The sequence below is a fragment of the Haliaeetus albicilla genome, chromosome 4 (assembly GCF_947461875.1).
Source record: "Haliaeetus albicilla chromosome 4, bHalAlb1.1, whole genome shotgun sequence".
NCBI classification, from domain to species: Eukaryota; Metazoa; Chordata; class Aves; order Accipitriformes; family Accipitridae; genus Haliaeetus; species Haliaeetus albicilla.
This window is the reverse complement of record NC_091486.1, coordinates 23683172-23696520: the sequence shown is the minus strand read 5'-3', so window position 1 is coordinate 23696520 and position 13349 is coordinate 23683172. Positions and strand designations below refer to the sequence as shown.

The 13349-nt window shown below is 36.5% G+C and overlaps 1 protein-coding gene across 12 annotated transcripts in view; it reads left to right on the top strand.

Annotated features, from left to right (window-relative positions):
- The window catches only part of METTL8 (methyltransferase 8, tRNA N3-cytidine), a 53468-nt gene that overhangs the window by 6759 nt on the left and 33360 nt on the right, over positions 1-13349 (top strand). For 11 of the 12 annotated variants that reach the window (XM_069781429.1, XM_069781430.1, XM_069781424.1 and 8 more), the window contains 5 exons: positions 563-718; positions 5146-5237; positions 9712-10103; positions 10673-10722; positions 13204-13267. In XM_069781429.1, the coding sequence (XP_069637530.1) occupies positions 563-718; positions 5146-5237; positions 9712-10103; positions 10673-10722; positions 13204-13267 (754 nt within the window). The remainder of the gene's footprint in view (positions 1-562; positions 719-5145; positions 5238-9711; positions 10104-10672; positions 10723-13203; positions 13268-13349) is intronic. The other variant, XM_069781431.1, reaches the window with a different exon arrangement.

Sequence of the window (13349 nt, the reverse complement as noted above, 5' to 3'; positions counted from 1 at the left end):
ACAGGGATCAGCAGAACACATGGCAGAAATTTTAGAAGGCTTTCTGGTACATAATGTTTACACTTAAAAAAATAAAATCTTTAATTTCCTATCTAAAAGTGTAAAACCACAGTCACAGTTCTAGAATGAAATCTTTTGAAGATGATTACCTAGTAAGTGGGGTGAAAAATGTCAATCTCAATGACAGTATGTACCCACTTAGAAGTGGTTTCTTTACTGATCACTTCTTGCTTGTCTTCTTAAAGGTACAATGTCAAACTTGGTTTATTGTTTTACTTTGTATTTCTTTTTTTTTTTCTCCTGCCTGATAGGACTTTGAAATGATAGCAAATAATTTATCTTTCAACTGGTTTAATTCCAGTAGCCTACTTTGGGATTATTTGGGCTTTCAGCACACTGAAGGGATGTTGCTATTTTCTAAAAAGCATTTAAATTGATATTATAGTAAAAGATTATTACTAAAGTTGATATTGGTGCTTGATTATTTGACCAGTTTCTCATGTAAGTGACATAAATAATTAAGTTACAGGAAAACTGTAATTTGAGTTAATTGTGTTTTCAGGTCTCTGAACAAAATGAATTTCATTACAAGGCTTTCTGCTTTATGTCTGAGGAAAAGCAAGATGCAGCAGAGGCACCAAAGTAGTAGACGACCAGCTGTTCCACTTGGATCACGGATTTTAACTGATCCTTCTAAGGTTTTTGAGCATAACATGTGGTGAGATATTTCCTCAAGGCTGATTTTCATATATTTTTGTATATTATTTACTATGATGAATAATGGGAGGGGTGTGTGTATATATAACAATGGACTGCCAGGATAGATGTTGCAAGGTAGTCCTAGAGAGAACTTGAGACTGTCACAAGTAACAGTGACAAGTTATGAGATCTTAGTGACGTGCGTTAAAAGCTGCTAAGCAAGTAGTTAGTCATGACATGAAAGGCAAAATATTGCTATAGATCAGTAATGAATTAGGAGACAGAAAATGTAGAGGATAAGTAGTCCGTGTTATAATGGCAGAAATATTGCAGAATAATGTAATGTACCTAACTAGTAACGTTAGGTCCAATAGTGTTGCATACTGGATTAGCGCTGTATTCTAAAATTGACATAATTTCAAAAGGAACATGTAAATTACTTGTATTCTTCTGAAGGCATACTGAAGATGTTGCAGATAATTCAGCAGAGATTTCCATACAGTACACAATTGTCAGAAAAAGTAAATTGAATTTAACATAAATAAGTGATATAATAGCAGAGAAAACATTAACATGTAAATATTGACAAGAATAAGAATTGCCCTGATTTGCAGCAGTACATCTCCATCTCTAAAAGGTATTTTTATGATTAATGGGGGTCAGAAAAGAGTGAGAATGCTAGTCAACACAGTGGGAAAACAGATTGAAGAAGCTAGGATTTTTGACCATGGAGTGGAGATGAATACAAAACAGTGGGTGACACAGGGAGTGTTAGAAGGATAGAAGAATACCTAAATTTGTCTAGAAAGTAGAAGAATATCTACCTAACATATCTGGAAGACCAAGAATTTTTATCCCTATTGTTCATAACTTCAGAACAAGGAATATTTCATGAAAAGAGAAGTGGGGAATTTAGAAGCTCTACAAGAAATTATTTTCTACATAATTTTAAAATATATTTTTTAATTCTGCCACACACCATTTTTGAAAGCAAGGATTTAGAAAAATTTAAAAAGTGACTGGATATGGCTAATGATAACCAATGGGTAACATAACATAGGAGTAACAAATTCAGGGCTTAAGCTTATTTCATTAAAGTAATCTGCAGTTCTTATGCCTTCCTCAGAGGTGTACCCTGCTGGCAACTGTCAAAGAAGTTACTGGACAAGCTTTTGTTCTGAAATGAAGTTTCCAGGTTGCTGGGTTTTTAAAAATTATTATTCTTTTTAGTAGTCCATTTTATTTGTTAATTGGTCCATTTTACTTTCTAATCTAAATTGTTTAAAAAGTTTCTCTAATAAAAGTCTGATGAATAAAAAGGTCTTAAGAGAAGAATATGACACAGAAAATTGTCTTCTGGTTAATAAACTAATACCTTCATTACTCTTTTTAGTCTCTAAATTTGGGCTTAACTCATGAGATAAGATATACAAATAGATCTGTCACCTATGACTCTTTTCTAAGCTAGATGTCCCTAAGCCATGGTCCCCAACACATACCACCTTAAGGCCAAATCTGGAGTTATCTATACTTCTGTAAGTTCCTTGGTCAAGGAAGCTGGAAGCTGACTGGTTACTGTGTTAAAAGAGTGTAAAGTTTACCCCCACGTTTCATAAAACTATATGTGGTGTAGTTTTTAAGCATCTTCCAGATTCAGGACATCCTGCTAGGTGGAAAAATCCTTTATTTGTGTGGATGCTGATTCAAATGTAGGCTATATAGTCTGGGTAGAAAAAGATTTTAAGAAAAAGACCACCCTTCTTCTGTAACATTGTATCTCGATGAAACTCAGGTTTGTTTGATTTTTTAATTTCCTTCCAAATAACTGATCATGTGTAGCTTCATTTTTTCTTGCTAGCATTCTGTCACAGTCTAATACAGAGTTACCAAACTATGATGCAGGTAGTTGGGAAGATGGGATTGAAAGGAACAGGGTTGATCAGAAAGTGGATCTGCAGATGAATCCGTGTAGCTTACAAGGGAAAACAGGTGAAACCGAGTTGGAGCAGAGGCTGCGTGGAAGTCACAAAAGTCTTAATAAATCAAGAACCTGGCTATGAAGTGGGGGGAGGTCCTTGGGTCTGAAGCTGGCTGAATCAGCAGGGTTCTCGCTAGGGAGATAAGGGGGATCAGGATGAGTGGTGGTTGAGCTAAATAGATCATGCAGGGTGAGCATAAGAGATACATCTTCCCTAGCATTGCTGTATGAGGATTTATGTCCTTTTGGTTTTCACTCATCGTCTTTGGTACTTCATAAAGTGGCATCCTTCTTTTTGCCTGTGTGAATTGGCAGGGATCCAAGAGCTGCTACCATTGCTGCTAGGAATACTAAGTAAATTAAATTTGGGAACTAATGCTTTAGATATTTGCTATGGTGCTTTTCTATCATTTCGAGAGAGAAGTAATGAATGATGTTAAACATTGTGGCAAAAAAGTCTGCTTCTATTCAGGTTGGTAATTGGCATAGTTTTCACATGTTAGTGTTCAGAAATAATTAAAACCTATGTTAGCAAACAAGTTAATGGAAAAGGGATAAGTTGAATAAGATGAACTGAAAGTAGCGTTGCATGATCTCATGTCAGGCCTACTCATGTTAACAGTTCTTGGTGTGGTTAAAATGAATAGCTTGCTTTGCTGCTGTCAATGTTCAGCTTAAAACACTTCTGTATTTAATCACTTCTGTGCTTAGAATTAATCTGTATCCTGTGTTCCTGCCAGCTTGTATTGCTGAAGGAGCTGCCTCATTTGAAGCATCCAAACTACGTAAATAGTTTGCATAAGAACTATGCTATGTCCCCTCTTTTGCACATTTTGATCAAGAAGTGCTGCTGCAGTCCTGTTTGGGGTCTTCCATATAGAAATCTCTAGGAAAGAGCCAAGAGATCTTTTTTTCAGCTTCATGAATTTCCAAGGAGGGACAAAAGTTGTTGAAGAAGATGGACGACTTCAGGCACCTAGAGTATTGCTTGTAGAGCCCTTAAGGGGTCTGACAGACACACGATGATGGTTAAAATTTATCGGCTAAAGATTATACCACAGCAAGTCATATAGTCAGCCCTTCTAACTGATATTATTGCCATCTAAATAGTCCTTGGTTTCAGCTTGCTAGAATAGGCAAGGTCAAAAATGGTGATAGCAGTGACGGAAGCAAGACTTTCCAAGAGGATGGCTCCCTAGTAACGCTTCGGTCATTCAGTTTTATTCTACTGCAGCACGTCTGTCAAAGCCTTGACGCTGCACAGGAACATTTGGTATATGAACAAATACAGGAAGGGGAGAGGCAACCTGCTGGGGACAATAATGAGAAATATTTCAGTAGAGATGCGGAAATCAAGTCTGAGGCAAACAGACAAATACATACCAATTAGTTTCCCACAATTAACAAAAGAGGACCAGTGAAGGTCTAAGAATTAAATTACCTATATGTCACCAAGCATAGAACAGGAAGATGCTCATTAGCTTTTAGAGACAATCAGCTGTTTTCAAGTTGGCACCTTGTTCCTTTTCCCATAGTAACCAATGGAATTTTAGTCATAGGCTTTCAGTTAATTGATTTCAGTAGGATTAGGATCTAATAGATTACTTGAATTATATTACCTGATTTAATCTCATTTCTAAAACTGCTCGGACTGGACAATTTGGAGGGACAGCTGATTTGCTTTAAAAGCTGCCAGCAGCATGTTTTTGGGCACTCCCCATTGTGACCTGATCAAACACAGAATCTACAGGGAAGGCAGTTTAGTCATCAGGGTCAGATCTTGGCTTGGTTGTGTGACCACTTAATGGATTAATATAGCATTTAGTTAACCACTTTACACAAATATAGATAGCATAGACTCTGGAACCATTACAGCACTGCTTGTCTTTTCTTAGGAAAGTTTCATTCTTGTTTTTCCTAGATGTTTCCTGTCTCTATTCCCTAAATAAGTAAAATCCTGTTCATCAATTCCACCTGTTCCACTTGAATAGGTAGATTATGCTCCCTGTGTCAGGAACAGCTGATTCCTTTGCTAAATGACCTTTGTTTCTCATCATGAACATTAGGAACACAAGAAGTTTCTTGCATCAGGGTGTTTGTTGATAGATCTATTATTATGTCCAGCTAAACACAGTTCTAGTGGGACACTCAAAATACATTCCTATAAACTTACTCAATTTACAAGATATATGTTTATCCTATTATTCAGAAAAAATGCATACTACTTCAGCTTCTTTGCAGTTGGAAGATTTTTCTTAATCACTTGAGTTTTACCTAACTAGTAATTAATTTTTATCTATCATACACTGAAACTTAGTTTTTAACTGTCAGTCTCCTTGTGGTCATTTGCTTGCATTCAGAAAGAAAATGTATTTGTGACAGCGTAGCTAATTTGTGACTCTTTTCCCTGGGAAAAAAGATTATGGAAAATCCCATTTAAAGGCTGGTTCTTCAACTGCCTTTTGCAGGGACCACATGCAGTGGTCACAAGAAGAAGAGGAGAATGCCAGGAAAAAAGCAGCAGAGAACTCACTTGTGAAAGTCCAATGGGAAGACCAAGGTAACAGTTCATAATGGCTTAAAAATTCCTATTTTAATCCTATTTATTAAAGCATTTAAAGATGCTTTAAAATCCAGGAACACTCTCTTATTTCTACATTCTTTTGTCTAAATTTGTTGGTTGTTTGGGGGTTTTTTTGCTTTGTTGCCTCAAAAGATTGTCTCAAAGTGTGTTTTTCTAGCAATTCAGTTACTTATTTGAGCAATTTTGCATTTGGGGGGGCAATAGGCTCTATGTAAAACAAGTACATCAGTATGGTGCAGTTGCAAGTTCTGGCTCCTTTTGCAGTTCTTCTGAATAAAACTCCTACTACACAAGACTGTTACTTCATCAAAGGGAATGAATTTGCAGCCAGCTAGGGTGCTGGGGATGAAGGTTTCCATGTACAATATTCAAATGCTTTTTAATGATTTGTGGACTGTTTAGAGAGCTGGTGTTTGTACATTGCACCATATTTCAGTTAAGTGCCATGAAAGTTGCACTTGTCCCAGCTGGTCCCAGCTTGCTGCCTTGGCCAGGCTGAGCTGGGCGTGCTTCAGGAAGCAGTGCATTCACTGTGTTTGGAAGGTGTTCCAATACATCACACAGAGTCTGCTCTGTAAATGATTAAGGAATTTCATGCCTGTCTTCAGAAGGGAAAATTAATGTGTTCTGCATTTCTGAAGATTGATAGCTCTAGGTTCAAACTGGCAAACTAAACTCTAAGATAGTTATGTATGATAAAGCTGGAGTACCAACTTGATAGTAACATAGAAGACTGGATCTTTAATTTGTTCCTTTATTGAAAGATATTCTGAAAACAATTACTTGGATGTCCTAGGCCTCAGTTTACTTAGTGTGTCTTGAACCCGTCAAATTAGATAGTGTCATTATGATCCTGTGCTCAGTTTCATTGATGTAACTAGCGCACATGTTGGAGTTTATTTAGAGTTACCTGTGAGTGTGTCTTGGATTGTGTGCCCTTCATCACTTTGAATGCTCTGGGATTGTCATCCTGCCCTTTTCTGTTAACTCTCACATTCTTTATCTGAATACAGGAGTACCATGTTTGTTTTTCAAAATGACATCTAATATTTTCATTTGGTTTGTATAAAAAGTTGAAAAAGAGCTCATAATTGAAAAGTAAGCTGTGTAACCATGTGGTTCATGGAACCTTTCATTCTTCATCTACAATAAATTAGAACTTAGTTTGTGCTGGTGAGAAATGGAATAATCAGGCATGTGTCTATTGCCAAGAAATACAAGAATCCAAGGACATTTCCAATGAATGCTCCTCTGTTTACAACTTGAATAGGTGAGCATTGCTGATAGAGTTCCTTCAGAAAGCTTCAGCTTCATTCTGCAAGGGGAAGTACATTTTGGCCTATTTGTGTAAACAATGAACTAGACTGAAGTTAACAAGCAGGTTATTTTGGGGCTTTGGAAACTACAGTAAGGAGAAAAAGACAAGACAGATTTCAACAATACTATTATATCACTAAAATAGAATAGTTCTAGTAAGCTAGAACAAGAGAAGTTAAACCAAATGAACTCATGATACTACCTTTAGGAATTTGGTTTACTTATTAGCATGACCAGTTTCTTCTCAGGCATGCCTGCTAGTGTTGAAAGATTCTGCTACGGAGAAAAATCAGTTGACTAAGTAAGGGATTTTTTTGTCTCAGAAGGTGATACATTTATTAGTTTTGTAATTTTACATGCTTTGGAATATATAGTAGTCAGGCTACTTAAATATACAAAATGAAACAGAAAATTGATAATAATACTGCATGTGTGGTTATTACACAGTGGTGCAGGAGCGACCAGTGAAAGAATGGAAAGTGAAGTGTTCTTTCACTTGAACCTATGTAATACCATATTAATACAATTTGAAAGGCTGACTTTAGCCATTGCTTTCCTTCAATTCTGAAATCTGGAAAACTTGATGGGAATTTAAGTACAAGGGTTCTGAGCAGACTTGTAGAAAAGTAGTGACTATAACAAGGGGTGATAATGATTTAAGAACCTTTTGAGTAGAAGGCTGGTTTTTTATACAGAAGCTGAGCAATCTATGAATGTGCAACTTGCACTATTAAGATCTGGTATATATGACCTCAATCAACTTGGCGCTTATATGATAAAACAAGTCTGTACAATTACTCTGCATAGCTGGGTCTTGCCCTTTAGTAGTACAATTCGATATATTAAATGTTAAATTTAAAAAATTATGCAGATTTCTAGGACAAGGCATTCTGCCACCTCCTTGCCACTTCCTACTGCCTGTCTGTGCCTCTAATGATAATTCTCAGTCTTGTTTATCTCTGAAAAGCTGTAGCAATTTAGGAAGTAGTATGTTAAGATTTAAACGAGAGTAGTAGGAGAACTACTTAATAATAATTACTTAATAATTACTCTGTGCATTTATATTAAAAGAATTAATGGGTCAGTGTAAGTGAGTAGGGACAAAATAAAAAAGGCAACATGTTATATGATGTGCACTTAGCAAGAGACATCAAGGGTAACAAGAAACAGTTCTGTAAATGCTTTGGGAATGAGGGAAAAAAAAGAAAAATATTTAGTTTGGTATTTAGGAGGGGTGACGAAGGGAAAACCATCAACAAAAGAGACACTGAAAAAGCTGTAATTCTTATCTTTTTATCAGCCTTCCTTTGAAAGGGTTAGCTGCAGTCCAGTGGCTAGCACAATTAGTGCTAGTGAGAAGGAGGAAAGATCATGTTCTTGTACTGAGAAAGAACAGGTTACAAAGTACATCCATAGAGTACATGGCTGACTGGGAAAGCAGAAAAGAGAATATTTACTTTTTTAAAACGGGAGGTGGGAAAAGAGTAGAGTCAGATAATTAGTTTCAATTCCTGGAAAAATACTGAAAGAGATAATCCTGAGCTTGCAGACACTGGGTTTGGAAGAACAAAGGAGATGAATACTGGCCAACAAATATTTTTCAAGAATAAATCATGTAAAATCAAGCTAATTTCCTTCTTGGAGAAGGTTACCAGCCCTGGGGATAAGGAAAAAACAGCAGATGTCCTGAAATTTATCCTTAGTCAGGCTTCTAACTTGCTTTACTTGACATTTTCATAAGCAAGTTAGGCAAGCGAGAGCTAATGAAACTGCTTTTGGATGAATGAATGCCTAGAGAGATCCTTTCAGAATGGAAGGCTGAGCAGAGAAGTGTTTTGTTCCATGTCCAGTTCTGCTTGGTATTTTCATTAGTGACCTCAGGAAATGGGAGACTTGAAGATGATATTAAGTGAAGAGATGTTTCAAGTATGGTGAAGGTTGGGATTAGGATTCAGAAAGATCTGGACAGTGGAAAAAAAAAAAGGATCTGAAAGACATAAAATTGCTAAAAATAAGTGCACAATACATTGCTTAGGAATAATTCCTTGAAAAAATACTAGGTTCTGGAACAACTGGCTAGGTAGTCATTTTGCAGGAGATCTGAGGGTTGTGGTGAATCACCAGCTGAATCAGCAGTGTCATGCTGTTGCAAAATGGCAAGGTGGGAGTTATAAACAGGATTACAGCCTGTAAACCTTGTAAAATATTCCTTTTGCTCTGTGTTGATAATGCCTTCACCAGAATACAGCACCAAAAAGTAGTAAATCAACTGGAGAGAATCTAGAGAAGAAAAATGAAAATTATTGGAAGTCTAAAAATCATGACTTCTGTGGAAAAAAGAAGAGAGTTAGGTTTAGACAATCTAGAAAAGAGATTGTTTATGGGAGACATAGTAAAAGACTTCAAATAAGTAAATAGGTGTTGCAAAGAGAAGTGAGTAATCTTTGCTTTATCTGCTTGGTTAATGGGACAAGAATTAGTGCACTTAAATTGCAATAAGAAAATTTCAGGTTGAGTAGTGGAAAAGGTTTCTAACTGTACAGGTGGTGAAGGACTGTAATATATTCCTGAAGAAAGTTGTCAAACCTATATGAAAGGTGGTATTTTAAGAATAAGTTGGACAAATTCCTGTGGAGAACAGATATGAATTCCCTGACTGGGTGAAATCCCTTTCAGTCCTATTCTTTGACATTCTAACATTCAGTTAGAATATTTTGTGAATTAAAAGTTAACAAAAAGGTCTATTGTAAGATTTTGAAAGTAAGAAAGCCAGTATGTTGCTTCTGACTGTATTGTTATTTTCTGTCAAAACTGCGTTATTGAGTGGTTAAGAATGAATTACTGTGTATTGGCTATGCAGTAGCAATTATCACTCCACAGAAAAAAAAAAAAAGAAAAAAAAGATGCAGAAAGCATCCTAAGTGACATAAAATGTAATTAAACCCTCATGGCAGTTATTTTGTGTACAGATCAAGGTAAGACCCCAAATCCTTATGTTTTTATTTAAACGTGTACAATGTGGGAAACTACAGATTTTTTAAACTGTAAATTTAGGGTCCAAATTCCATGTTGCTTTGCAGTATTTTGTAGCTAAGCTCATATTCACCAAGTTTTTGTTTTGTTTTAATTTCAGATAAATATGAGAGAGAAGCCAGTAAATATTGGAATGAATTTTACAAGACTCATAAAAATAACTTTTTCAAGGATCGCAATTGGCTGTTTCTGGAGTTCCCAGAAATTCTTCCAGAAAAAAGGCGAGAAGAGTTGCAAACAGAACAAAGATCTTCAGAACACACAAAAATAAACAGTACCAACAGTTTTTCACACAAAAATGAAATGTCTGAGGAAGGAGAAAAATATTGGAAGAAAAATTATGGAGGTGGTTCTACTTCTGTACAAGGATATGTTTATAATAAAAAACAAGCAAAATCTCTTACTGACAATCCTCAGGGTAAAAACTGTGGAGAAGAACTTGGCAGGCTAGAATCCTTCCCTGGTAGTGATGCCACTTACAGAATATTAGAGGTAATGCATGGCAAATGTTCTACCTGTCATATAGAAATCCACTTAATTGCTGAAAAGCCTGATAAAGATACTTAGTAAGTATCAAGAAAGTAAACATTTAGAATTCGACACACTACATTCATTTATGGTAGAAACTTTCAGAGAAACCTAGGATCTGGGCTTTGTTTTCCCTTTTAAAGTTTCTCCCAAATCAGAATTTAGGGCTAGATTGTCAGATTCCATTTTCACTGGAAGCTGAGTTTCTAATTTCCTAAGGAAAGTTATGTCTTAAAGTGCTTTGTTCTTAAAGTACTCTGTCCTAAAGTGAAAGTACTTGATGCATTCTTGCCAAATGGTGAAATTGGACAAGAATATTACATTTTCCTATGCAGTTTGAGAGAAGGGTTCTCTCTTAACTTTAGAAAGACATTGAGGAGAAATGTGATCACAGAAATGATTTGAGAATTGTGGTATGAGCTGTTTATACCTTTTCTGTCCAACATACCTTCAAGTCTAATGGGTCCTACCTACTAACTAATTTAAGACAAAGATAAAAATATTTTAACTTTTTGTTTCTCTTCTGATTTTAGGTTGGTTGTGGTGCTGGAAACAGTGTCTTTCCTATTTTGAAAGTTCTATGGTATGTAGTGCTGGATTTTCAAATATGAAAGTTCTAGTCTCATCTTGTTCATTTTCTTCAAATGTTGGTGCTAGACCAGTGCTGCAGGAAGTGTTGAGTGGACTGTTTTACAGCCCTGAAATTCTGATTGCTTGCAGACCGCAGATAATGTTGGTAGCATCAGTACAAGATACTTCTCATACTGGTCAACCCTAGTCTTGGGGGAACCATATTTGCTGACAAGGTTTGTCTTCAGGTGCATTCAGACTGATTTATTGTAGTTAATTTCAGGCACGTGAAATATTCTCTTGTCTTATATGTCACTGTAAAGCTACCAGGTATCTCTTCAAAAGGCCAAAATCAGAGACAGTAGGTAATGGTATGTGATCTGCTGGTAAGAAGTTGTATTATTTCTGAATTTGGCTGGTATGCTTTGTCATATTGCTTCAGGTTTTAGTGTCAGGGAAGGCACAAGTCCTGTACTGCATTACTTAATTCCTTGAAACATCTTAATCCACTTAGCTTCCAGTTTTAGAAGAAGCTGTTATGACTGCATGTCCTCCCTTCCATGTAGGCAGGAAGGTTTTATTGGAAAGGCTGTGTATGTATCAAGGGCTGAAATAGATTTCTTCTTATTCATGCCTCCAAGAGCTTGATTATGGTACAGTTCATTATTCTACAAATCAATTCTGGTTGCTAGCATCACCACTTTATAAAAATACTCCATTTTGCAGATATGGAAACAGAAAGCAGGAAGAATTGAGTGATGCACCAGGGTCATACATGAAACCTATTAGTGTTAGTAATGCATCTTCATCCTGCAACAAATGCTTTGCTTTAGACAGCATGTAATGAAAGGAGAGCCCTGTTTCATATGAAGAGTTTAGAAAGTAACACTATGTAAGGAAAAGATATCATGTGGCTGTATTAAAAAAGGTGAGACAAACTTTTGTGTTTTCCTCACAGGAGGCATTAGTCACAGGTTGGCATTTCTAATAATTAAGAATCCACTCATTAGGTATTTTTCCTGGAGATCTCTATTCTTATGCAAATCCTTCAGTCAATCACATTGGTTGGTACGTTGAACAACTCACACATTTGTCTTGTATGTGACCTGATGGAAACACGTCTTATATCTTAGCAGGCCTGGCTTTATAGCACAGTTGGTTTAACTCTGAATTTAATATAAAAATTGCCTTTTTTATGCATATAAAAAGAAGCCAGTGTCAAGTATGAGTGTACCCTGGCTACAAAAAAAATTTTCACTTGGGTTTGTAACTTTTAAACTGATTCCCCCTGTCCCCCTTAAATTTTAAGTTACTGCTTTTTAATACCGTGCATCATGAAATCACCATCCAGATCAAGCTGTGTCTTTGTTTTAAGTTGACTTTCTACATAGCTCCTATTCTGCTCTAAAAAAAATTGAAATAACATCCTAACAAGTCAATTAGGTAATCAGCTTAACCTTTTGCAAGTGACTGGCTGGGTCCAAAACCTGGCTCTTGTCATCATCAATGATAAATATCTAAACTCATCAACTCTTGAGGTGGGCACAGAGCTGATAAAAGTTTTGCTCAGCAACATGGATGGAATGTGTTTTGGTCCACAAGAGTTCTCCTGTTGAGCCCTCAGAGAGAGGTCACTGACTCAGCTGTGTATACTGTGAGGTCTTATAGTCACTGCCAGAGTTTACTGATTCCCTTTCTAAAGAAACCGTCTGTCCAAAACCTCAAATATTTTTTGAGAGATTAAATGATCATGAGTTGACCATGAGGTCATCCCTCAGTAGGTTTTGAGGGGCTTGCTCAGTTTCTCTTAAATGAATTTTTTGGAGGTGAAAAAAATTTCTCCCTAGAGTTACTAGTGTCTGATGAATGGTAAAAGGAAATTTTGCAGCTGGCTTAGTCTTGGATGGAAAAGGAAGGGAAAACAGTGCTACAGGAAATTCTTATTCATCTTGGCTTACAAAACAAAGGGGATAATGGAGGGAAACAACCAATACTGCTTAATCTAATCAAAACCACAGTAAGGTGGCACATAGGAACTCAAGCTTCTACAGAACTGTGGATGACTTTTGCAACACCCCACCCCTGCCCAAATCATATTGCTAATTAAACTGCATACATGGGCTAATGATAGAGACTTAATGCAGTACTTCTGTAAGAAAATGTGACCTTTTAATGTGCATTTATGTAATACAACACCAGGACATTGTCATCAATCCTGACAGCCCTCTGTGACCTTCTTTCTTTTCCTTTTCACTTCCTCCCCAACAAGGCTATAACTCTCCTTTTTATGCTAACTGCCTGTTGGTATTCTGTTGTCTGCCCTATTGGTTCATTACAACCTATGTGGCTTTCCATGTGCTAGACATCAATAAAGCATGCTTGATCAAACCTGTGGAGAACCACAAAGGGCCCTCTGTAGTTCAGTGAACACTGATGTAGACTTTCATCTTTTACAATTATAATTTTTTAACTGATGTTGGTTTTGTTTTCCTAGCAATACACCTGGAACCTTTCTATACTGTTGTGATTTTGCTTCAGGAGCAGTGGAGCTGGTAAAGGTAATTCATATGCTCACTTTAGAGTACCTTATAAGCCTGTAATTCAGGAGGCTGCAAGGAAGCTGTCTTCATGAAAAAGAAT